We start from the raw sequence: 27953 nt of genomic DNA on the forward strand, positions 1-27953 counted from the left end.
ATATATAGAAGTATGGGCCAGTATGAGCCAGCTTCAGTCAGACTGTATGATTAATGAATCATAAAAAAACGCAAATGAATCATATAATATTGATCGATTTCTTATCTCATTAGAACACACAGTTCTTTGTTTAAAGCTAAGTCTTTCGCAAAACAAATATTTTGCTCATGGGTGTGGGGAGATGTACTTCAAAAGTTCTGGTTAAAAAATGAGTGAAGTGTTTAAATGTAACTCTTGCTGTAAAACAGCTGTACACTTGAGCATTTTATGAGACCTGAAAACAACGGGGTTCTCAGGCCAATTCATACATAGGAATGACACAGCACATCCTGTGGTTCTCATGGTCAGTTTAGAGAAAGACCCAGATCCATAAATCCATTGGTGTTCTGACCACATTGATTATCGTGCAGTTAGCTTAAGGGAACCTCGGTGTAACCATGAGGAACTTCATCCTCAGATTGAGGATGTAGCTTTCCTGTTCAGGCAAGGAGTATTGGACATAGTGTATAGTTTAATTTGATAACCTCTAATAAGTCATGTTACAGACATAATAGAACATTTTAAGCTATTGCCTCATGCTTCTTCAGTGTTGCTCCCTTCTTAATGCAAATCACCCATCACTCATACAATTAAGCACACAATTTGATCAAGGCTAAAACAAGAATACTTTATTCAAATCCCATTCATTTATAGATTATCATTCATCATAGTAGAACTCAACACATTTTCTAACTGAATTGAACAAATCATCCCTTGTATTATGACCACATCACTCACATTTTCACAATCCCAACTTCAATATGAGGCTGGCAAGAGAAGTGGTCAGGTTACATGCATGACATCAGGCGCTAGCATAACAAAGTCACAAAATGACCTCACTGTCTAGCGGCTCCGCGTTAGAAAGACAAGATCTTGAGGTGTAAAACAGACGGTAGTTAGAGAAGACCGGCATACTAAAAGGTACAAACAGATCCTGCTCATCAATATCCATTTACGGAAAGGTCATCTCATCATCTGAAATTCTGAGTTCTGTTTAGCCTCTTGACACTACTATGTGGGGGTCACTGACCTTTATTTTGATCGAAAAAAAACTATCTTTAAAAAATAAAAAAAGGAAAAAAAAAAGATGGAAAGTTGTCACAGAGGGTTGGTTGACCCAACACTCTCAGTCCCCCCCCCCCCCCACCACCACCCCCCCACACACACGCCTCTCTCCCATTCCATCTCAACTCTTATGAACCGGAAGCCAGGGTTTCCCCGGTTCATCAGCTACCCCAATCACTGGGGAAAGCCGGGTCAGGTGGGATTTATTTGGTACTCGAATGCTCTCTACTGGTGAACTGCTGTGACAGAGAACCGCACCGCTACAACATTAGTCTGTTAGTAACTCTGAGCCGGATGCAGCCTTCTTCTTCTTCCTCCTCCCATGTTTCTTGTGCTTCTTTTTCCTCTTCTTCTTCGATTTTTCCTGTTAACAACAGCATACAGAATAATGAGACAATGAGGCTACCGTTCTACTGTTACAATAAGAGTTCCATCGTGTATTGACATTTGCTGGTGACTTAAACCTTAACTTCATCAGTCTGCAGTAGGAATATTTCAGCATGTGTGGTAATCATTTCAGTGATTGCTTCAGTGACGTGTGGGAATCACTGCAGTGATTCAGCTACTTACTGTAATTTTCTCCTTCTCCTCACTACTTCTCTTTTTCTTCTTGGATTCAACCTACAGAGAAGCAGAACAGGAATGAGGAACCACAATGGAAGAGAAAGCCCACTGTTTCGTGGCGATCATTCGAAAAGGTCCACTATTTCACAAAGATACTGGAGCACAAAACATCTATATTTCACACCATGTACTGTAATACTTCACATTGGATGACCAACACTCCCCACAGAGCAAAAAGAACAAGTCATGCCAGACAATATTTATGACAAATGAATGTAGCGTGAGAAAAGTAGACATGCTTACTCCCTCCTCCACTTCAGAGTCAGCTGACGACTCGGAGGACGAGTCTTTATGACTTCGCTCAGCCTTTCTCTTCTTCCGACGGCTCTTTTCATCCTGAGAAGCACAACATTTACAGCCCTGAGTTTACTACAGCCTAATCTCAGATCCAAGAATCTCATCTCTCAATTGAGGTTCTGGGGGGCGTAGGATGTAAAAGTTTGAAAGTCGTAACCAAGTCCACACCACTCAAAACGTTTTGCTGTTGGCCCCATCCGATGACCCTCCTCCTCCTCTGCCCAAGCTATTGTTTTACGATCCGATGCACATGCATTGCACGCAATGAAATATTATTCAGCTAACGCCACGTTTTCAATGCCAGCATTACGCAGGTGAGCATCAATTATCTATTTTATCGATAAAAATCTGCTTGAAATCACGCCTCCGTTTGAAGCACTCCTCTCTGTTTGTCTGCATGTTGCTGACGGAAAATCACTGGATGCACCGCCTCCCATCAGCACTTTTCGATGGGTGCGCCGTCAGACTCTATTTAAATGGAGAGTCTGACTTAGAGAGACTAACTGCAGCCCAGCATCATCATCAAACACACCATCAGCACGCATGGGTTTTTTTTCCACAGCGCAAGCCATACGCGCAAGAGAGGGACCTAATGACCAATAACAACAGAAACTAACGGCATAGATGTTGTTGCCTGTAAAAGCAGTAAATTACCTTTTCCTTATCCCCATCTTCCTTGGGTTTCTTCTTCTTTTTCTTAGGGGAAAAACAATAACATTTAGGTAAAGAGAATTAATCTACAAATGAATTAAAAGGGGATCTCTTTAAAGTGCATCTGAAAGGACACACGCCTTGAGCAAAGGAGTCTAACTGGGACATGGTTGGAAGCGAAAACATCCCAACCTGAATGTCAAAATGGATTTGGTGACAAACGGAGACGGGGTGAAAGACTCTCCACTGAGCCAGCGTCCCAACAAACCTTGCTGTCAGCCTCGGATTCTACAGTGGAGCCATCTGATGCTTTCTTGGAGGATCGCTTTCTTTTCCGTTTCTTCTTGACACTCTTCTTTTCATCCTGACCACACGATCAACACAAAAATAAAATACAGTCCGTCACATTTCCCTCTTTGAAACTGATGCCTTTAGGTTAATGAGAAAAAACCTTAACCTTGAAATTATACTTATAATTATTATTCCTTGAAATGATGCACTGCATGGATTGCAAGTTCAGAATTGTACTGAGCACACATTGAATTTTCTATTCACCTTTGTCAATGTTCACAAAGTGGATTGAAGTCAACCTCGAGCTTCCGAGACAATGACAGGAAACTTAATGTACTTAATGTCACTAGACTCACGACTTGACTGCAGTATATAACGATAACAGTTAATGTTATTGGTGTAACATGATAAAGGTGGTTCAAAAGCAAAATCGTACCTCATCTTCAGAGTCTGAGGAGGAACTGCTAGAGGAATCAGAACTCGATGAGGAGGAAGATGAGGAATGCTTGACCAAACACAATGAAAGCAAAGCTCATTAGATTTGAAATCATAAACTGACAACAAAACAGATCAGAAAGGCATTTTCAGAGGATAGAGAACACGCTATGGCAGTATGAAATACAATGTTCAGCTGAGATAACACCAGGTACTTTCATCAAAACACTGGAGAGCTTTCCTCACCCTATTGGATTTCTTCTTTTCTTTCTTCTTTTTCTAAATGCAAAACAAATATCAAAAAGGTGAGAGGTGGAGAAAGTTCTCAAGTGGCTGCATTAATATGTGACAGACATGTGTCATACCTCTTTCTTCTCCTTCTCCTCTTTCTCCTTGTCTTTTTTGTCTCCCCCGCCTAGTAACCTCTCTCTGTTCTTCTCCAGCTCTTTCTTCCATCTCTACATCAAGAATAAATGCATGTTTTTAGGCCAGAAGTAAGAAGAAGCTGACAGAGTGACACGTTTGGTTACTTTTGAACACATGTTTTAAGACAATAATTCAGCATCAGACAAGTGATTACATAATTTCATTTTCAAGTAAACTGACATATCTGCAACAGCGAATCTGTACAATTTGGAATACCTCATTCATTTTGTCCTCAAAGTCAGCCAGGGCTCTGGAACCTTTTTTTTTTCTCTCTAGTTGTTCTTTTACTTCTTCCCTGATGAGAAAAGAAAACCAACCAATCAAGAGACCAGAAAGACAGAAATTCCAGATTGAAATGGAGACAGGGCATTGGGGAAACATGATCCTCATCTGCCCACTTCACAACTGACATAACCCAAGAGGCTTTACAGGATAAGTGAATTGCTGATTACGTTTTAGACATAGCGTGCTAGCTTGAATGTGTATTATTGTCACATGCGTACCATGTTGGCCTTGGTCTGCTCAAGTAATCCTGTATAGAGGGCCCTGCGTTGCCTGCGGGTCCCTTGGCCCTTGAAGCAGCTATGGGGTTCACATAAGCCTGAAACACAAGAGAAATCCAAATCAAACAGCTGACTTTATCACATAACGCTGCATAACAATTAATAGGAACAACTGGAAGTACCAAAGGCAGCATGTTGTCTGTGTTTGGCTAGTGAGTGAGAATGTCCAAAGCAGCCCTGGTATGATGCATTCACAGAGATCGTGAGAAGTGGATAGCCCTGAACATGCCCTAGATACAACTGCATGTATTCTGACATCTTAACGGTCCCTCCTAAAGACCTCTTCATCCCCACTAGCCCCCCTGTACAAGTTTCTCTCCTTTTAAAAAAGAAAGAAAGTACTTTTTCCTTCTTCTAGCATTGTGACTGCCAATGGCCCCCGGTCCGAGCATTGATTACTTTTTATTATGATGACTGACGTATAGATGATTCACTTACTTAGACAAATATATTAGTTGTAAGTCGCTTTGGATAAAGGCGTCTGCTAAATGCCATAAATGTAAATGTATTGTAAGCCATGCAACCATCTCTCTCTCTCTAATATTCTGCCATCACAACAATCTAGAGACCTTCTAGGACTGCTAGCATTCACAACTCCGTATCGTAAGATATGCCAGTACACGTTAGATAAGCTAAGTAGCTAACTGATGTTGCCAGACTAAACAAGCATTGCATTTGGGCCTAGTAGCTGCCCGCGCCTTACTGGTTCGTACTTAGTTATGTTAGCTACTTGGCTAGCGCATCGACCAGGGGCGTTCAATTCGTGCACCGGGCGGTGAAGCGGGTTGCCATGTGTACCGGGAGCACGCCAAGACGTGACACCACACACCAGCTCGAACAAATGTGACGAAAGATGTTCACAATCACATCACATAAAGAGATGTCAACGATGTGTATGTTTTCGTAAAGACTTTTTTTACAAGAGCTGGGGTAAAGAGAATGGGGAAATATTGTTTAACGTCCGATTAATCACGCTGTTTTTATGACAAATATGAGCCGCCCGCTGTTTCTTTTTCGGTCGGTCGGACGCTCCGCCCTCGCCCCCTCCCCCAGGCCTAGCTCTTTCAGGCTATATACGGCCCGCGGCCCGCGGCCTGGTTCAGCCTGATCCAACGCCACATATTGTTATGGCACGAAGCTAACGTTAGCTGACCGATTAGCTCTGACGTGGATGCCAGCAAATGCGACAGACTACTGCAGCTATTAAGTCAGGTACTGTCGCAGTACTGCTAGTTCGATCAAATAACGCCACATTGTGGATCTGTACAATTTAGGGGGAACTTGATTTGTCTTCATAATGTTGTGGCCTAGCTAGCTAACGTGAGCTTGCTAACTGGGTACCTTGTTTTTCGTAGGGTAATCTGATCCGTAAATAAAAACATTTAATATATTTCAAAACTACGAAATAAATGACTCACCACTCTGTTGTCTCTCTTCCCCATTTCAGCAGATCTCGTCTGCTATCAGGCCACTATCACTACCTACAGGGTTGTGTACATGCCTCCCTTTACAACAAGCGAGGTTCTCTGTATCTGATCGAGCTCCGGTCCCCGGTGGTGAGACAGGACAACCATACGCCCTCGCCTGCCACCCGGCGGACAGTTCAGGAACAACATGATGACAGCATCAGATTCGAGCCCCATGCCCGAGCCATACAGACTCAACTGGAAAGCAGATATTTTGCTTTAGAGTTAAAAAAATAAAAAAAATAATTAACCATTGATGATGAAGGAAACGCATTTAACACTGAAACATGTATTTTATACAAATACAACAGTCTAGCAGTTAATGTATAGTATCAATACAGCAAACTACTGTTCCCAATTGTTCCACACATGAAACTATGTAGATCATTTGCCATTAGTAACCCTTTTAGGTAATCTGTATTTGTTTTAAGAATTCAATGAAAATGTGGAGGAATACTACTCTGAAGGAATAATATGAAGACAGTTCAAGCACTAATGTCAGGCACCAAAGAAAGTGAGGACTTCATCCATAGATTAAACTGAGCTTGGCTACTGTCTCACTCTAGCTGTCACTTCTTGTCCTTGGTCTGAAATACAGTATATAGAAATCTGATTATTATTAAAAAAATTTTTTTAAATGTGTTGTCTATTTAAGCATTAGTTGATTAAACAGTTAGGTTAATCTATTAATCTGTATAGCCCTAGAAAATACATAAATCAAAATATGAATATATCCAGCAGTATAATCATCAAAACCTATAAAATGTTTTGCCTAAAAAAGGACAAGAAAACATAACATTTTACATCATTACAAGAAATGGCAATCATTAAAAACCTCTGACAAGTAGAAACACATATACTGTATTCATTCAGCCTATTTTGCACATAACACAAATAGAAAGAAACAACATATTTACAGATTGAACAGAAGACAATATATTGAGATGCTTTTACACAAAAGGTGCTTTTTCTGTGTGATTACAGCTTAACCTGATACCATCAACATTCAAATACCACAACAAATACCACAAATTAATATTCATACATTCCACAAGCTAAAGCAATCCGATTCAATATTAAGCATTATTTTGTCAATTCATTTTTTTTAATGAATCCCAAACATGAACACTCACTTACAAAGCTTTTTTATTTGAAATGGGGCAACAAAGAACTGGTCTAGTCAACATTGACTGTATTTATCCATGTAAATTATGCCATTTATCAGCACTCTACATAAAATTACAATTTCATCAGAAAAAGTGTGCATATCAAAGTACAAAAAATTGCACCATCAAAATGATATGGAATGAAATAAGCTTGTTATATCTGTGCCTTTACATCCAACCTATGCTAAAATACTGTAATTTTTCAGTATTGCTCAGACTAAACTAAAGGGTATTTGCAATTTGAAGCTGACATAGGAACATGTCTGTAATTGCAGGCAAATATATGGTAGAACCCATGCAGGTGGCTTTGAAAAAGTATAACTTTATTATTTTACATAGATAGAAAAAAGGACTAAATATTCTTGTCCTGTGATTTAAGTGTACAAATGACCAACAAATCACTTAAACCTTCAAAACAAAAACATACAGTGATAATTTCATACAGTGCCTTCGGAAAGTATTCAGACTCCTTCACTTTTTCCACATTTTGTTGTGTTATAGACTTAATTTAAAATGGATTAAATTAAAAGAATTTGCCATCAATCCATACACAATATCCCAGAATGACAAAGCGAAAACACATTTTTAGAAATGTTTTCCAAAGAAATTAATTAATTAATTTTAGAAATTAATTCCAAAATTACATTAACTATTATCCTTGCATTAAGATGGACTCAGTTCAACTTATTGAGTGATTTGTTGATGACATTTTGCATTTTAGCTCATTTTAAGAGTGTCTTAGCAAAGGGTCTGAATACTTATGTACATGAGGTATTTCTGTATTTCAATTTTAATACATTTACTGAAATTGAAACAAAAAAACAGTTTTCGCTTTGTCATTCTGGAGTATTGTGTGTGAATCGATGGCAGATTATTTTAATTTAATCAATTTTAAAATGAGTCTATAACACAACAAAATGTGGGAAAAGTGAAAGGGTCTGAATACTTTCCGAAGGCACTGTATTTATGAGAGCAGTTGTTGAACTGACTAATACCATGAAAAATATCGAATGCATCCATCAGATGCAACATGAACCATCTAATAAGAGATAAGTTCACACACCGTAGCTGGATGGAGAGAGCTCAGTGAAAAACATCTGTGTGCCCTGACACTAAAACAAGTTGGATATCAACCATTGAGCAGTCATACAGTTAGCCTCAGACAGTAATGAGTTCTCAGTTACAAGAAGTTTGATAAATATGAGCATTAACACGATCAATGATCAGCTTGAAAAAAACCTGAAACTGTTATGTAGTCTAACCATGAATGTGCAAAGCGTGTCAGAATGAGTCTGACATCTATACCAAGATCCTGAGAGTGTGTGTGTGTGTGTGTGTGCTAGCAGCACCATATACTGTATACCAGAGTGAAGTTATGGTTTTGTGTATTATTGTGCTTTGAGAAGTTTTAGCAACATCCAACCCCCTTGGTTTGCTTTCAGATAAACCAACCAAGCTACGTTGAGAGCAGCACTAGACATTTAGATCTAACCAACATGCCCTCTGAGTTCTCCTTAACTTGAACATGATAAGTAAGGTGAACACCGTCATGTTAATACAACTATTCTACACAAAATGGTTGTGCAGTTCAAAATGACATCACTGTGGTGTCTGTATAATTCTGTGGTGATTCAATCCAAACGAAGCAGGTGCAATTTCCCTCTGAACCACCTTCCTTTTCTTCCTACATATTCTCTCACCTAACTCCATTTCACCTAACTACAACATACCTACTGTATGTGCTGAATGTTTTTGCACAAACCACCTATTCAGTTCTGCTAACAGTACTTACATAGCACTATACCAATCCATTATCCTATGCATTCGACAGGTCTCACATGACCAATTTATTATTGTGATATCATGTATCTAAGTCTCCATGTCCAGACAAAAAAAAAAAGAAAATACATGTTGTCAATAACTTTATGATTAAGTTAGGAAATACAAAATTACACTTATTATGCTAAATGTAATTGTGTTGAATAGTGCTTAGGTCACACCTTTTTTTCTTTTTTAAACATAGTCTCTGTTCACTGTGCACCAGGTCATTAAGGGGCAGTCACCAGAAGGATAAATACAGTCCTGCATCGTGTCTATGATATTTTACCACAGTCATGACACCGAAGCACTGACCCTTTCAAGGAACTGAAAGAGACAAAGCAAGTCTTTCCTGTGGAAAGCTTCACACCAGTTAAAGTCTATTGAGCACATTGAGACATAAACCCTAGAAGGTGCACTCCCCTAAATAAAGTGTGATTACAAATGGGAAGTCACAGAAGCAATGAAGGGAAAAGACACGGAGGTGGACTCTCTAGAAATTAGATATTTATCTCTATGACTGAGCAGCGGACCATTAGAATCCTGCACTGGTCTGCAGTAAGACAGAACAGCCTGTAGGTGACAGTGATATCTAAAAAGTGTTTGGGCTATAAGTCGCACCAGGCAGTGTGAGGCGTCTGTGTGATTATCGTCATTAAGTATCCATTGAATAGGAGTGTGGGTGTGGGTGTGTTTGTGCGTGTCTCCGGTGATTTAGCCTCAGCGGTGAGATCCAGGTGGAATCCATGTTGCCCACCCTGGCTGCCTGTTGTTCCCCCATCAAGGAGGCTCATGCCAGGCTAAAGCAGGACACAAGTGGCAGCAGCTGCTTGAGACCCAGAGCAGTCCCTTCTGAGCTGAAAGGGTTGTTGCATTGTTTGTAAAGTACTAAAAAAAAGTCTCCTCAAAGCAGCATTCACAGTACATTGTGGAAACACTTGGACTCTTGGATGTTGAGCAATGAGCAACATTGTCTCTGTCTGTTGCTCTCCAACTCTCTCTTTGTATCCCTCCCTCCCTGCCAGTCCAGTCTTGGTCCATCCATGGGGTTGTCAGGCTGCTCTCTCCTCCATGGTGGCCTGGTTGCTGGGGATGGGCTGGGCATACACACTCCTACTGTCACTGTCCACACTCTGGAAGTATGGATGGGTCAGGGCAGCGAACGCCGATATCCTCCTAGAGGGGTTGAATGCCAGAAATTGCTGTATGGAGAGAGAATAGAAAAGTTATAAAGTTATTATTCTAAATGTTCTCACGCATCATAAATGATTATTTTGCTACACTGCTATTCATGTTGATGATAGGTGCACTGGCATGTTGTAGGCCTAGAATATTGTTGCTCAGGAATATGTTACAATAAATATTATATTAATTTCAGGGGGAGGGGAAACAAATGTGTTTTTCAGTGGGGAATCATAAATGTCTACATGTGCTGTACATTAGAGAGAGGTTAGGCTTGTCCGTCTATGATTGAGCCTTCATTCCTTGCGCCCTCTCCTCCGTCTTCCACTTGCTTCCAGATCTAGTTGTCCTCAATTGCTTTTTGAGAAGGAAGCGAGTGGAGGACGGATTTCCAACAGTTGAGAAAGGGCCTGTGTACTCTACTGTCTATTAGAGAGAGATTTCAGTTGGATAGTGAGGTTTGTCACTCACCAGTAGGAGGGACCTCCCTACGTCATCCATGTCAGGGACCAGTTCTCCGATTTGCTGAGGGGGTCGTGGGGAGAAAGCACTCTGTGGTAGGGCCACTTCCTGGGGCCAGTCCTCCACGGAAGGCACCCCGACCGCACTGTCATCATCAACATCAACATCAACATCATCATCATCATCAATGTTGTTATGGTTATTATCATAAATATAAGTTCTATTTCAAAATTATTGTTTCCAACATCGCTGTCTTCATCATCATCATTATCATAATAAGTGTAGTCATTATCATTATCCTCTTAATCATTATTCTTCATCATTATTATCTTTATCATCACTGGTGGAAGCAGTGCAATGTGGCATTGGAACCATAAAATGTTCAACTCCATACAGTATGATTTGTCGTATGTAAAGGACGGTACTGTACTTACTCAAAAATCTTCCCCAGTTGATCAACATCTGAGCTTCCTCGAAATAGAGGTCTGGGGAGAAGGAGAAGACATTTCATATAGCTGAAGCTGTCTGACGCTTGAACAAAAACCTACAGGAACAGACTGTCGATGGGTATAAATATGGACCAGGCTGGCATCATCATACACAACTAATGCTCTCTCTCAACTGTAAATGTCTGGGTTTCCTGTCCGGGCCCAGCTTGGGGCTGAGGGAACAGAGCTGGTTCAGCACATGTGAGGCAGGCGCTCGCTCAAGACCCAGCGCATGCAGTCAGGAGTCTGGATGAGTGGGATGGGGGATGGAGGGTGGGGGGTGTGGGGACAGGGGACGGGCTGGAGTTGGGGGGGGGGGGGGGGGACTGTGCAGGACTGCTGGTGGTTCCTGTGGCTTTGGGCTGCTTTGGACGCCCATGGGCTGGCGGGCATGCTTCCCCTGGCACCCACACAAATTCCAATCATCATCAGCAGCACAGGCCTGCTCTCAAAACCCTGACCGCCAAACGGGCAAAAAAAAAGAGGCCATTTCTCCCTCATGTGGGTCTGCTTTAGCTCTCTGTGTGCCTGTGAGGTGGGGGGGGGGGTGAGGAGGTGAGGGTGGGGGGTGAGGAGGTGGTGGTGGGGGGTGGGAGGTGGTGGTGGGGGGTGAGGAGGTGGTGGTGGGGGGTGGGAGGTGGTGGTGGGGGGTGAGGAGGTGGTGGTGGTGGGGGGTGAGGAGGTGGTGGTGGGGGGTGGGAGGAGCGAGAGGCAGTGTACGGTACTACAGTACGCAACACCGGTCTACAGTATGCAACACCGGTCTACAGTATGCAACGCCGGTCTACAGTATGCAACGCCGGTCTACAGTATGCCATTTATGCTGTGTTATACAGTAGGGTTGCATTTTCAATGAGAGGGCCTCGGTGACGGGGGAGAGCATGGAAGGACAGAGAGTGAGAGACAGTTTGTGTCTGTGTGTACAAGTTGATCAGTCACCACCAGATGTCAATGTAATGCAGCATATACTGTACATGTGCTATCATGTTGTGACTCAGGATCCCATCGACACTTATTACTTTACTTTAGTACAGTATACTTCACTGAACTCACAGAAAGACTAAGTAGTAACCATGTGTGCATGTGCTGCTCCCCCCCCCCGTCCCCCCATCCCGGTCCCCGTCCCCGTCCCCGTCGTAGTCTTTGCACAGTTGAAGTCCCAGACTTTCCTGCATGCACAGACGTTTGAAGATTAGTCACAGACGGAGGGACTTGAGGGCATTTTGCACATTTTACAGTGACAGCGATTAGGTTGTCACATTCTTCGACAGACTTATACCAGTTTGTACAAAGCCACCAGATGTGTACAGTTTCAGATCCTTCAAAATCTAACTCAGCAGACCTTGTGTCCTTTCTGTGCCTGACCAACACACCCTCCCCCCCTTTACATACTTCTCTCTATGGGTGACCACAATGGCGTGGCTTTATACTGTAGGGGCAAATACTTGGTGGGCATGATGAGTCTAAGGGTTAAGCATTAAGATCCGACTAAACCAGCTCTGTCTTTAGAAGGGGAAAAAAAATCACCTACAGCGATGTCATCATGCCAAAACAAGTATGGCTGATATTTCCAAGAGGTCCATTTTTAAACCAGGAGCGGTTTGTTGGTCTGGATGGATGACTGGCTTCACACAGGGCTGAGACACACACACACACACACACACACACACACACACACACACACACACACACACACACACACACACACACACACACACACACACACACACACACACACACACACACACACACACACACACACACACAGGAGGTGATACTAAAGGGGGGGGACTGGGATTGGGCTGGGACAGGCAGCTGACTCACGCTCTCCTAGTGCCAACCATTCTGTTCTACATTCCACTAGACACAACCTCTGGAATGTGTGTGTGTGTGCGTGTGTGTGTGTGTGCCTGTCTGTGTGTGGGAGAGAGGGATCATACATATATGTGTGTGTTTGTGGGTGTAAGTGCATGTGTGTGAGGTTATGTCTTTAAGGGTCAATGTGGCCTGTGCACTGTGAGAAAGTCAACAAGGATGTGTGAGTCTCCTCGTGTGTCGACTGCTTTAAGACAACATGTCCGACCTTTAGATTAGGGAAATGTCAACAGGTCTTTCTCTGACATTCACAGCTCAGTGACTTATCACTGCTCCATCTAAACCTGCAGATGCAGACTTGCATGATATTTGCTCAAATTCCTGAGATGACAAATGGTAGCTACACTATGTCATACCGCTCAGTGAAACTGGATTTGCACTTTTTCAACTATGAATGTTGTGAGCAAAGACTTTACTTGGTGAGTCATCAGATGAATGGTAGAGGGGCACAATAGACACAGGGGGATTCTCCAACCTATTGACTGAGTTGGCATAAGGTAGTTGTACCATTGAGAGGCTCTAAACTGCGGCAATGACAAGACATGTCTGAGGTGAACAGCGTGTGATGTGAATGTGGGTATGTGAATCTCAATTGGACCACAAGGAGGAGTTCTGATTTGACTTTTACCTACAGTACCTGCCCTATGATGTCCGTGTGACCCATAACCCCTCACAATAGTAGAGTTTGAATAGCACTGAGCATTTATCAAATACAGGGGCTGAAGCCTCTATCTCTCATTCTCTCTCTCACTCACTCGCTCGCTCTCTCTCCCTCCCTCCCTCCCTCCCCTCTCATTCTGTCTCTCTCTCCCCTCCCTGGTCCCAGGTGCCCTTTAATCTGTAACAGGTGGCCTTTTAAAAAGCCATCTTAATCACCTGCAGGATAGAGTGAGCGAAAAAAAAAAAGAAGAAAAAAAAAAGAGTGGTGCTGTTCACCGGCATCAAAGAGCCTCCCTCGCCTCCCACCTCCAGGCAGCGTTGGCCAGCAGCCAGGTCCTGAACACACAGGCTTTTACAGCTTATTGTGTCAGAGAGAAGGGCCCCCACCACCACCTAGCCTCTTCTCCCCTCCCCGCCCCGTACGCCAGGATGCTAATGTCACCCACCGGGTTCCAAGACGGGTCTCCAGTAGGACTGTGGAAGCCCACTGAGGACAACCCAGGCAGGATCAGAGAGCTTCAGGTCTCAGGGTACTCATCACTCCTCAAAGTACTGAACAAACACTTGGTGAAAGACAATAGAGCATCTGATCATTTGTTAAAGTTTATTTTCAGTGATTTGGGTGTCGATGTGTCATGCATGACCTATGTGGATGTCACGATGGCACAGTTTGATTGACAGATCTGATCTGACTTAAAGGCTAACTGTTGTGCAACTGAAAATGCCCGAAAGGCAGTTGAGGTGGTGCCCAAGTGTGATGTAATATGTGTGAGTGTGTGTATGTGTGTGTGTGTGTGTGTGTGTGTTAGGACTAGGAGAGTAGTGTAGTGTGATGTAATAAGTGTATGTGTGTGTGTGTGTGTGTGTGTGTTAGGACTAGGAGAGTAGTGTAGTGTGACGTAATAAGTGTGTGTGTGTGTGTGTGTGTGTGTGTGTGTGTGTGTTAGGACTAGGAGAGTAGTGTAGTGTGTGTACAGCTGTAGTGTGTTGGTATAATATTGTGGTGTGGACATCCATAGTTGTGTTAGTAAAGTGTGATGTTAGCTAAAAGCTAGGTGTGACAATATCAGGCCGATAGTGAACGCCTCAGTACTATTCAAACAACCCCACCTTGATTTCCTTGGTGCCAAAGACAGTCAAATGCCACTAGTTATTAAAAGTCATCATAAAGCATTTACATACCAACCACACTAAAATAGATTTCCCACGTGAAGGTTTAACTTACAATAGGGCATTTGAAGAAAAATGTTTTTTCCAGGTCATAAAATGGATCATATATCTTTTCATGCTCCCTTCATAAGCCCCCCAGACCACAATCTGGAGCTCAGAGCCATACACACACACACACACACACACACACACACACACACACACACACACACACACATACACACACACACACACACACACACACACACACACACACACACACACACACACACACACACACACACGCGGCAGCAGTCCCAATGTTGACACTGGCACAGAGGAGAGCTCTTTCCATTCAAACATGCAGAAATTAAAATGAAATTAAACAAAAGGCATAAGAACAGGGGGGTAAGGGGTTGGCTCAGAGTATCTCAATGACTATATTCATTGATCCATGATCGATCTATGATCAGTCTATATATTCTGTCTACAATCACATAGGATCAATGTAGTATGATCAATCCATGGTCATATATATATATGCTTGCTCAAGTTATGTTTTATCTGTGTACGGTCAGAGTGCGTCCTGTTGAAGTAATTATGGAGCTGATATTTTAGATCCGGACACTTTTCCTGAGTTTCCTTAAGTGATTTTAAGAATACACAGAACATTATCACACTTGGTGTGAAATATAACTCAAGGTCCTGTTTGAAAGACAGGATATCTGCCTCAGTGGACAAGAATCTGTCTTCTCCATTTGTCTGTCCGTCCTGCCTGTGACAGCAGTGTTATGTGAAAACAGCCACCCACTTCCTCTCCAGGACAATGGGGAATAATTAGCCACGATCTGTGTCATCAGGCTACAGGAGGAAAATAAACACACGCACACACACAGGATTACACACACACTGTCCAATCCACACGCGCACACACGTACGCACGGACACACACAGGATTACACACACACTGTCCAATCCACCCGCGCGCACACACACACACACACACACACACACACACACACACACACACATACGCACGGACACACACACAGACGCATACATATGCGCAGACACACACATAAAATACAGTACATCCTCACATACTCATTCAGAAATGATTACCCAAACACACATCCCTGTGACTCCCTGCGACTCCCACCTGTGGTGTATCTGTTACACAGTGGGGGCATGTGTCTGGTAGGGACGGTTGGGGAAGGAAACATAAATTACTGGTGAGGCTGTCCCTGTTGGCACTGCTCCCTGCCAGATAGAGGCTGCTTATCTAAGACACCACTGAGTCAGCCCCCCCCCTCTCTCTCTCTCTCTCTCTCTCTCTCTCTCTCTCCCCCATGTTGATTTACAACACATATCAACATAAATACAAACATGCAGAGGCCACATGAATGGTTGTTTAATGAACAATACTCAGACGATGCAACCTGAAGTATTCATTGAATGCATTTTCATTTTCTGAGATTCACTAATAGCTTGGGCCTCCAGTATAAGAAGTACGTTGCACCACAAACTGACAAATACCTACATCAAGAAGCACAATAGTCAGTTGCCTGCAACCACAGACCCTTAACTGGAATGTCATTAACGGTTTGATAACCCAACCGACAAAAGTATTACACAGGCTGCTATCAGCTCACCAGGTGCCAGAAAATAAAAACACATTAAAAGGTTGAGGAAACCACGAAACAGAGGTGGATTTTTCACTGAATTCACAGATAAACTGATACTGTATGCAGGCAGCTAATACCACATATAATGTCGCCATACTTTCATTCAGAGATGTGACAAAAAGGAAAAGACGATCACGTGAAAATCACAAATATATCCAAGTTCAATATTCTGTCGGCTCTCCGCCTTAAACTAGGTGTAGTAAAGGGTAAAGACAAGTTCAACTGCATTATTGTAGTCGCCACATGATCATTAATCCGATCTTTCATACCGCACAGCAAGGGGTTTTCAAATACCGCTGTGCTTTGTAGTGTCGGGACAGTTGTGACAGTTGAACCCTGTATTGACGTGTCACACGGAGGGAGGTGTGAGGACAGAGTGTTTCGCTGAGTCAGGACAGTAGTAATGGCAGTGTGAGGGCTTCCTTGCTCATCCGGTCTATGAAGATGTAGCGTATGAGGATACAGAGTTGGGGGTCACCTCCTTCACCCTCCACTTGGTGTGTGTGTGTGTGTGTGTGTGTGTGTGTGTGTGTGAGAATGAGGATGGCAACTCACCTTCTCCTGAACATCTCAGCGAAAATGCAGCCTACGCTCCACAGGTCAACTGGCGTGGCATAGCTGGACTGCAGCAACACCTCTGGAGCCCTGTACCACAACGTCACCACCTGCAAAACACACACACACACACACACACACACACACACACACGTTCATGGTTAAAGTACAGTAAAGTGACACACACCCATGGCATGACACAACATGCCAGCTGCCATAATACATAAACACATACCACAGACAAACACACACACACACACACACACACCCAAGAACACAAGAACACAAGCACACACACACACACACACACACACACACACACCCAAGAACACACACACACACACACACACACACACACACACACACAGTACCCACAGTTTAAAGGGTGGACTCCTGATACCTGAGCCACATTCTTCCCTCTATCTCTCTGTAAGTGTTTTACCTGAGAGCGCCACCGACACACTGTCTGTAGTCCAGCCCATTGTGTGTCTGGGGGGCTTCAACACACAGAGGGCTTATGTTACTGTGGCCCCATCTCGGGATTACATAAGGTATGAAATCATATCTGGCAGGCCAGGTCTTTGCGCTCCTGTTTTGTTATGCCTAGATCACACACTCTTTCCATAGTGAGCCATCAGGGACCTCAACATCGCTGGTTCCTGTGTGTGTGTGTGTGTGTGTCCATTAAAACCAAGTCCTTTTAACACAACAATGTCAGCTGCTGCATTCAACCCACCCCCCCATGTACAGCTACAGCACAGAAAAACAAGGCCTTTATCACATCATAATTTCTTCACCAGGTCTCAAAAGTGCTTGGGAGTAAGCACCCAATCGGATGAAATACGGTGGGCCATTTTGTGCCAAAAACGCTAACCACACATCTGTGCAGTTTCTGACTGGTGGTGGTACTCTGTAGCCGGTTGGGTTTAGGTTAGCCCACAGGAGAGCAGCATTGTTAACAACTACAGTAGGGAAAGCCTCCAGACAAAACTCAGTGACCCCTGGCGAGAAAGTGGACTGATTCCAGGTGCTTTCCCCTCTCCAGATTTTCCTACAGCGTTTGGCCACAGGCCCTGGAGGCGCTGCTCCCTGGTCCTCAGCGTGTTGGAGAGGCCGATGTTTGGAAGCAGTAGCAGAATGCAGGGATGTAAATGCCTAGCATGCTTGTTCACATAGCAGGAAGAATGGTGACCTCTGAACTGCTCACCCTGCCTTCTGGTATGGTAGCAAACCAGGACAAAGAAGGTTGCATTTTCAACTAAGGCTCATAATGTTATACATAAGGTGTAAAATAGGGATGTGACATACAGTAGCTGTTGTTGTAAGTTGCCTGGGTCAAACTCATACGGTCAACTGGCTTTTAGTGTTGCCATGATACGAACATTTAGTTCTTTGATACCAATGCCAGCATAGAGCTGTATATGAATATATATTCATTTTATATTCATTTTTTACTCATTAATTAAACTGTTGGCCGTACACAATCTGCACATGTTACGAGGAGAGGAGCCAATAGGGAAACTTATGACAAAAGAACCGGTTCTAAAAAAAACAATCTAGTATCAAACCGTTTTTCAAAGCAGGGTATCGTGATAGTTTTGTTTAACCGGTACATTGTGCAACACTACCGGTTTTAGCAGATTATTTGTGGTTAATAGACTGATCTGAATCCTAATCTAAGGGGATATCCTGAACATCCTAGGCAAACTTCATTATAAACTATCACAACTTTCCTCTAAACTCAAGTCAACTGGTATTGGTGTGTAAAGCGTTTGATTTGAAAAAAAAACCATCACATTTTTTCTTTTAACTTATCGGTCATCGACTATTTTTAGAGACGGGCCACAGAGATGCAGAGATGACATTTCTCATCGTATTCTTCCTGGTTTAGTGGAAATGGGCAGGAAGTGGAGGGTGAACCTTATTGGCTGAGAAACCTTGGTTAGCTCATGTCATGTGACCAGAGATGAGGCACACATGATACATTCTAAAAAAAACCTCAGTCAGGCCATTGAGAATTTTAGAGCCCTGAAACCTTGTTCTAATGTGAGCAAGTTCAGAAAGAGCATGATTGAAACTACTGCTACTATATATATATGACATTTTATGACCCAAATGGGCAGTAGTTTCAATCATGCTTTTTCTGAACTTGCTCACATTAGAAGGTTGCATATATATATATAGAGGAACCATCTGCACTGAGCCTTTCATTAGTTTGAAGAGTTTTGTAACTGCTAACTGCTTCCATGATAGATGTCAATATCCGCCATCAGGTCTGTCAGCAGTTAGCATTATCTACATACAAATGCCTAAATCAAACCAAGTATTAGAGTGACATTACTAATTGCAAGCATGACAATATTGTTTGCTTCCTACATGTAACGTACGTGAAACAAATTGTTAAAATTACCTTATCCCTTTAACCTTTTACCTCATAAATTTCTCTCTCTCTTGCAACAACCTAACTTCATGACAACTGTACAATCCAACACTGAATTGAATTGAGGGTTAATGTGAGTTTCCGTACTATAGACCAGAGGGTGCCTCAAAATGGAATTATGCAAAGCTCAGAGCTAAGTTAGAATGTGCATAGATGCATGTGTGACATACGGCCCATTCAAACCCTTTGCTGTGGCTCTGTCTGTCACAGAGAAATGTACCTGCCTGCTGCTGTATGAGACTGTATTCCACTGCATCTTTTTCAAACACCACAGAGCAAAAACTGGGGTAGGCCTCTGCACGATGCAGACTTCTAGGAAGAACCACATACCAATGCTATCTGACGTAAGTGCATAGGAATATCCGCTCTTCTACGCAGAGCGTTGTTCGAAGGCCTGGCCACAGACACAGGGCAGGAAGCTTAATTGCAGTAGGTGTTGTTACCGTGCAACACTGGTCTGAGAAGTCTTGGCGCAACACACTAAATGCTCTCTTTTTTGTTTAGTTTTTAGGGGTATGCAGGCTTCTGTTCTAGTCCTGCACTGACATGGGTTAGGTCATGAACCACTGTAGTCATTAGGACCTGCTGAATCAGATGTGTTAGCACTGGGCTGGTTCAAAAAGCCTGCTGACCCTGTGGCTCTCTAGGACCGGGATTGAGGAGCAGTGTGTCCGTCCATACAGGACTGATACTGTAGAAGGCATGACTCATGCCCTTGATGCCTGAGGGCACCCTTTTTTCCAACTATAAATAACAATTGAATGGCAAACTAGAAACCATGAGGTATTCATGAAAAAAAAGGTACACTGCTTGCACTGGTGAATGTCATTTCAAGTCACGTTCCCTTTCCCAAGCCCCATCAGTCAATGCAGACCTAGCAAACTTGTTTTCATTTCTGCCCTAACAAGTCACACTGTCAGCACTGCTGAGCTCCCAGCAAAACCCCTTCAACTCCCTAAAACACAGACCTCCTTCCTCTCCCTCCTCCCTCCCTCCTCCCTCCTCCCTCCCTCCTCCCTCCTCCCTCCCTCCCTCCCTCCCTCTATAAAATATCTTCAGCGCTCCCTCTCCATATAACCCTTATGTGTGTCGGCGAAAAATACACGTCTCTCTGTATTCCAATAAAGCTTAAACACATCGGTCTAAGTGTCTATAACACACATTCCTATGTCTCTCTCAATATAACCCATGCACGTTTCACTCTCTCCCTAAAACATGTTCACCTCTCTATATAAATCAGACTGCACTCTGTGAAACAGAGCAGCTGAACAGGCCCTTAAAGGGGAAGTTTAGCCGAAATCCATTTTCATGTGTATTTCTGGTCAATCCACCGTGCGTACTGTTTCATACTATCATAATTTCGTGTGCAGCTGCATCATAGCGATTGAAGCGAGAGGTCTGTGTTTATTTCATAAAAAAACTCTTACTGCAAACTCATACCGCGTTAAAACACGTCAGACAAGAGTTTTTCCACCCTGACCCTGAGAGCAGCACGCTCTCGCGCTGTTCAACAGAAGGACCTCACATGGGAGGGAAAGGGGAATCTTAGGAGTTGTAGCAATTTAGAACATCAGGACTGATCAGGGCATTCAAAGCAAGAAATCTTGACTCAGAGATTGTTTTAAAATGCTTCCCCCCCCCCCTGCCTCTTCCCTCCCTTTACCCCCTTTATCATTCTCTATAACTCTCCCCCTCTCTGTACCTCCTTCCCTTCCCATTTCTCATCACCCCCCCCCTTCCCCCTTCGCTTCCCATGTCTATGCAGGCTCGGGCCAGGGGTGACTGTCAGATAGGCCTGTGCTCTGCTTGTGTGGAGCTGCCTGCCTGCCTGCCTGCCTGCCTGCCTGGTAACAGAGGAGGTCAGATAAAGCAGCCTTGGCTGACTTCAGATTAAAGGACAACATTCTGAGCATTCCTTTGTGCTGAGAGCATCCCCGACCCGCTCCGCTCTGCACGGGCCGGGGAGGAGAGGAAATGGCAGCCCTGCAGAACTCCAAGCCTCACTGACGAGGCACATCCGCCTCTGGACGAGGTACAGTAAGACTTGGCCAGTGGACTACGGCTGGGGGGGGGGGGGGGGGTGGGGGGGGGGGTTCTGCAGTCTACAGCCATTGTATCCTGTTGTGTCCAGCCCCTAACCCCCCCCCCCATCGCCCCCACCAAACCACACCACCATTATACCCCAAGCGTCTCTCTCATAGATTTCCCCTCTGGAATGGAAGACAATAGAGACACAATGTGATTAGGAATAAGCCTGGGCTTGGCTGGGGGCCCATGTTTACATTCTCTCTGTCAGAGGAAGCCCAGGATGAAAGGCCCCTCCAACACAGAACCTTGGGCTGAATTTACTTCTCGCCAGCAGGGGCCCGGAACGCCTTTAAAGGGACCAGTCGACCACACTTGGCCAGGGACAAAATGGCTACCGAGACTTGCAGGATCCGATGCTGTTAATGGCACTTGTATAGAGAAGTGACAGCATTAACTTCCACTCTGTATGGAGATGGAAACGTACGGTGCACTCCACAGGGCTAACGGTGGGTCGCGGGCATCCACGTTCTTAGCCTTCCAAATTCCACTTCATAGCTACGGCACAAAGTCAAGATTCAAGATTCAAGATTCTTTATTTGTCACGTGCATACAAGTATACAGTGAAATGCAAAAGTGACAGTGCCACAGAGGAGTGCAACAATACATTTTAAAATAAATAGAATATAAAACAGCAGTGCATGGCATTACAAATCAAATCCGTACCTAATAAACACACTGTGACACCTCATCCAAAACTGAACTCATCCCTTCATGTTGCAGCCGAACGTCAGCGGTCGGACGCTACCGTAGCTGCAATCTGTGCAAAACTATGCGCTCAGAGTCGACCCTTTTCCCCTCCTGCAATATCGTGTCTCCAGAGAGGCCATTCTTAGCTCACAAGCCAGCTGGGCTGTAAACACCATTATTTCCAAGCCCCAGAGTTCCCTTCTTTGCCTTTTCCCCCTTTCTTCTGAAACACTTTTTAAACACCTAAACAATCCCCCCGTATCGGGCCAAGAGAGGAAGAAGATCCACAAGGGAGCTTATACAGTGCAAGTGGGTGCAGGGCATAAACTGTATACAGTTAGCTGTAAAAAAAACTCTGCACCAAAACAGTTGCCAAAGTATGCATAGCGTACAGGAATGCTGCATGGGGCCCTCTGCGAGTCGAACAAAGACAGCACAGTCAGGCTCTTTTTCCCCAGCGCCACCACATCCGCACATCATTAGTCGGAAAATTCCTGATATATGCCGTAACTTTTTTTTTTTTTTTTTTACGGCTTACACCCCCACCCCCCCCCCCACCACCCTCGCCCCTCATCCCCCCAATCAGTCCCCCTTTTCCCCACCTGGAGGCCTGCCAAGCCCCTGTCAACAATTAATACAGACGGGCCTGAAGTACAGGGGTGCTGCTGCTGGCCTGCGCTGCATGGCTGGCGGTAGAGGTTACACAGGAAATACCAAATAAGGCCTTCACTGTGCATTGTGCTCTGCCGATGATGTGTGAGCATGTGTGTGTGTGTGTGTGTGTGTGTGTGCCTGTCTGTCTGTCTTTTTGGGGACAGCCCCCTTCTCCTGCTGCAGTTGGAGCATGGAGGGAGTTTTCCTCCCCCCCCCCCCCCCCCCCCCCCCCCCCAAGCCGTTTGAGGAGATATCTAAACATTCCCAGAGTGTGTCGCACGTGCTCTCCTGCGTGCAGTGTGGGGGTTTTTCCCTCTCCGAGTTGCTGCCTGTGTGTCTGTCCAGAGTGAAAGCACATTGTCTGGCAGGACACAAAGGGCTAGATTCAGCAAACCCGCCATGAGGTTCATCCTTGGCTATGACTGAAAAATCCACATTAAAGCTGTTCTTTCCTGGATTCTCATACTGCTGTGCTGACATAGGCTGTAATGTGATGGTGTTTCAAGAGGAATGAAACATACAAACGGTAGCAAATGCATCATATGTTGATCATCTTTACGGGGCCCAGAGTCATGTAAAACAGAGCGTCTTGCATTGTAAGTGGTCAAATTGATGTCTCTGTCTTGCCTATTTCCATGTGATATGTGATCATGGGGAATTAAAAACATGAAGATACTAACCACAAAGTCCCAGTCACACACATCTCATCTCACTTTCAATCAAAATCTCACAAATGATGGTATACGCCATTTAGCTGACGCTTTTATCCAAAGCGACTTACATTACAATGAGTGCACACATTTTTCGGTATATATGGTCCCAGTGGGAATCAAACCCACAACCTAAGCGTTGTTAGTGCCATGCTCTACCAACTGAGCCACAGAGGACCATCAGTATGAGTAACATGAGTAATAAGTTGGGTTTAAAAGCCTTTGAGGTTTGATGGCAAGTCGTTTCCCCCACCCACACCATTCAACTCATACATGATCTGAAAGACAAGCTCATATAGGGATATTCAAATGTGATTCATATTGAATCATATTTGATATCTTCAAAAGCAATGTAAATGCTCACTCCTACATTATGTTATTTTACTCATTTTCTGATGTCTGAGACTGCCTTGTTTTGGTAAAGGGTCGTGGGAGGATAAGGTCTGAGGGAAACTGAGGAAACAGATGGATGTCTAAGGTAACAACCAGGTGTGCGTCAACCATTCTACACAAAGCCACGCAACACTTTAGAACAACTTTTCCACTTGAATCCAATCAAACACTGAATGGTGTCGTTATTGGCTGCAACGGAGACGACAGTAACAGTTTAGATCATTGCAGACCTCTGTGTTACAGTAAACCAGTAGGCCTTCACCAGTAGGGCAGATGGCAGGGAAGTGAGCAGGCTGGCGGGGCGAGGGGGGGGGGGGGGTGAGCAGATCTGACCCAAGCGGTGGTCTGGTTGCTAGGTGTTGCCAACATGAGGAATTCATTCCATCGGTGGAGGGGAAGGAAGCGGCAGGACCCAGAGGACTCCCACGGCAACCACTTGTTTTGGAGTTGCAGTATGCAGAGGGGAACGATTGCAGGAGAGGAGCGTTGAAGGGAGAGGGATTTAGAATGTTCTTTAGAACACATCAAGGATGGGTTCCATCCTCAGAACATCTGCTACTGAAAGTTCCACTCTTATCAAAGCAAATAGGAAGAACCTTATTCCCATTAAAAAAAAAAGTCATACCATCCAAGTTCATTGACCTCTAACTCAATAACACAGCACTTGAGATTCAATAGCATCACTGCGGAAAAACATATCTCCGCCTGACACTCTTCTGTCTCTCCGTCTCTTGACCCCGACTGCAAACGCTCGATTTAGGTTCGGTTTATTTTGGTGAATGTAAAACCAATATGCAACAACAATCAGTTGAATAAATGATCGGTGGCGGGTTTTTTTCTCTGCAGCTTCCAAATCCAATTTGATAAGCAACGCTGCGCACATGATGCTCTTCATAGAAGCAGCCTAATGGCTTTCATGGGACAATCCAGTCTGCTTCCCATTACAATGACTGGCAACGGAGAGGGATCCATATGTCACATCGACAATGCGACGAACCCGGTCTTCTTTTTTCTATCCTTTATTGGACAGATGTACAGTAAGAGAGGGACTGGGAGGAACGGGGGAAGTGTGTCAGCAGAGGACCAGACCTGCACAGACGTGGGCATATATGGATCCCACCAGACCAACCCAGGGCCCAGGCCAATCTCATTCTAATGAATGATGAGACGTAGTTGTTACTAAATATGGTTCGGAGAGAGAGAGAGAGAGAGAGAGAGAGAGAGAGAGAGAGAGAGAGAGAGAGAGAGAGAGAGAGAGAGAGACCGTTAGAGATTAGTAGAGTGGTTTACGGTCTTGTATGGGGATATATTATCGTAACCCTCAAAACTATCCAAAACGACATCGAGAGACGCAGATTATGCAAATGCTCTAACGTGTAATGTCCTAATGGGTTTGTGTTTTTCCACATGTACTAATGCAGATTTAGGATAAGCTGATAAACCACAATATTGGGCAGAAGGTGTCTTTGTCGTCTCTCTTTTCCCCCCCCGTCAGCTTAACTCATCAGCTTGTCACTCAAAACGACACAATGAGTGTCGGAAGGCTGAAGTCATTCTAAAATATCAACAAAGCGACGGACCTCCAGTGACTCCCCAGGGTCAGGCTAATCTGGACCTCTGCAGCACCCTATGGGTGGTCTCTGATCAGCCCTCCTTTCACTCAGCCGCTGGGTGGGGATGGGGGTGAAAGGGGGGAGGGGGTAGGGGTGGGACACACTGGGAGGGAACTGTCAGGGGGCCTCTGATAGGCAGCCCCCCATCACTCACTCACACCACACACACACACACACACACACACACACACACACACACGAAAGTCAAATTGTCTGCTTGATTTTCAATGTCTAAAGGGTTAATAATAGATAACCCCTAAGAAGAGAAGTTCTAGCAAGTTGGTTTAAACTGTCAACTGTCAAAAAAAAAAAAAAAAATCCAAAGGGGCCCCTTTTGACCCTTATGCAAATTCAAAACACATACACTCAGTTTAAAATTTGAATCATACCGATTCAAAACGTTTGTTCGGTAACACCGTTCATCAGTGCTTTGAATGGCGTGGAATGAGTCAAGCCACATGTAGACCTACAGCACTGTACCTATGGCCTACTGGCAGGCCCCTATGTTCCAATAACAGAACCCTGTTCTGACTAAACAAGTCACTCATGGTCCGTTGGTTGCTGGTGGCACAGAGCTGGTGGGTACTAGCACCAATTCTGAATCTGACACAGAGGGGGGAAGTCCTGTCACGACTGTTTGTGGACTATGAATGGCTGTGTTTTAGATACAGAACACAGAAACGGTAGATCCTTTATCTGAGTGAAAGGAACCAGAGAGCTGGGAACAGTTATAGGGGGGATTCCAGACACAGGAACATTCACCTGGAACCAGAGATGCTCACGCACGCACGCACACACACACGCACGCACACACGCACGCACGCACGCACACACGCCCAACCGGTGCAAACAGAGAGGGAGGTGGGGCTGGAGAGGGGAGGATAGGCAACTTTCTCACTGAGTTCACTAAGGTGAATTCCCAGGTGAATTTGCAGAAGCCCAACTGCCTAAGTGAAATATGTCTCCACGTCCACTGTCATATAAGAAGTGAAACACCGTTTTGAGAGCAAATAAACCCCAAGCAGACAGCATGACTAATAGCACGAGCGCATGAGTGCATGCATGCACACATGCATGCATGCACGTGCACACACACATGCACAGAGTGAATGTCAGGTTATAGGGTTAATGAGCACTGAAAATACAGGTGACCCTGTTGGATGGATGATTCTTCCCCAGTACTTCCTTCAGTTGATCTTCAAACATGGGAGGGAAACAACATGTCTTCTATGGTCAAATTGAGATCCTTAATGATCTAATGTGTCAAATAATAAAAAAATAAAAATAAAAAAAAAGACAAATTGGAGACGAAGACCATTGAAATAATGTATAGAGAAAGATATTTGAAGGTTCGCACTGAAACAATCTATACTGACATTTGGCATGTACTGGTATATTCATATATTTCTTCCTACAGACATAAGACTATGAACCTATTCAATTGTTCCTGTACAGGCCACTGTTGTTAAGGTCCAGCCATCTAAAGGATCTCCTCACTCCTCCCATCCCCAGTCCTTTCAGCCCCTCTCCCTCTCCTATCTCTGGACATCAGAGCCCAGTGGAAGACAGTCTGACTTCAAAGGCCTGATGGAAGGGTGGGGGAAGGGGGTGGGGGGAGTTCACTGACTCAATCTCCCTCCTCATCCATTTCACCCCTGTCTCATCCACTCTCGGATTCCTGAGACTCCCGCCTCGCCCCCTTCGTTCTCCCTTTACAGACCCGTATCGTTTACCCTGCTTTCTGGTCTGCCAATTGGTGCCCTTTAAGTGGTCGCTACATCACATTAGTGGCTTTTCATGTGTGTCTCTGGAGACAGTGAACTCTCTCTCTCTGTGTCAGCCCTGTCACACTCCTGATCCCACCTGAGGGAGTTAACTCTCACACACACACACACACACACACACACACACACACACACACACACACACACACACACACACACACACACACACACACACACACACACACACACACACACACACACACACACACACACACACACACACACACACACACACACACACACACACACACACACACACACACACACCTAAAAAAAACCTCAGAGAAGTGACCCTTTATCCGGAATCCCATCTCTCACTCTGCGTGCTTCATGTTGGTAGACAGTCAATAAAAGATACAGCAGGTTGTTTAAGAAACTGGTGAAACAAGAGAGGACGGACCAATAACAAAGTGGAAGACAAGATAAAGATAGACAGAGGGAAGGACAGAAGAAGGAGGGTAGGAAAGAGGGGGAGGGAGAGATCAGGTGTTCAGAGGAAGGGCCTCAAGCAACTCTTTTATCCCAGATGAACAAAGTCTTTTGTGTCAGGAGAGGACTGTGGGAGATAAGGGTCTGTAAAAAAGATTCTTTACATTTGGGAAGTCCAACACACAGCTCCACTATCTATTATCCATGTGGCGAATATCAAAGCATGAGACACCAGTCTAGCTATCTAAAATAGATCAG

At 44.3% G+C, this 27953-nt stretch overlaps 2 protein-coding genes across 2 annotated transcripts in view; both read right to left on the reverse strand.

Moving 5' to 3' along the window:
- Positions 1-626: 626 nt before the first annotated feature.
- On the reverse strand, positions 627-6519 carry fam133b (family with sequence similarity 133 member B). The gene is made up of 11 exons (XM_083681078.1): positions 5810-6519; positions 4332-4429; positions 4045-4123; positions 3768-3860; positions 3649-3681; positions 3404-3472; positions 2945-3040; positions 2680-2721; positions 1972-2064; positions 1675-1725; positions 627-1468 (listed from the first exon to the last, which is right to left on the reverse strand). The coding sequence occupies exons 1-11, from the start codon at positions 5831-5833 to the stop codon at positions 1373-1375; spliced, it is 774 nt and encodes a 257-aa protein (XP_083537204.1). The 5' UTR covers positions 5834-6519; the 3' UTR covers positions 627-1372.
- Positions 6520-6981: 462 nt separating this feature from the next.
- The window catches only part of cdk6 (cyclin dependent kinase 6), a 29496-nt gene continuing 8524 nt past the window's right edge, over positions 6982-27953 (reverse strand). Inside the window, exons 5-8 of the mRNA XM_083681077.1 lie at positions 16898-17007; positions 10920-10970; positions 10495-10630; positions 6982-10043 (exon numbers count right to left, since the gene is read on the reverse strand). Coding sequence (XP_083537203.1) covers positions 9894-10043; positions 10495-10630; positions 10920-10970; positions 16898-17007 — 447 coding nt within the window. The 3' untranslated portion in view covers positions 6982-9893. The remainder of the gene's footprint in view (positions 10044-10494; positions 10631-10919; positions 10971-16897; positions 17008-27953) is intronic.

Source organism: Argentina silus (assembly GCF_951799395.1).
Source record: "Argentina silus genome assembly, chromosome: 11".
NCBI classification, from domain to species: domain Eukaryota; kingdom Metazoa; phylum Chordata; class Actinopteri; order Argentiniformes; family Argentinidae; genus Argentina; species Argentina silus.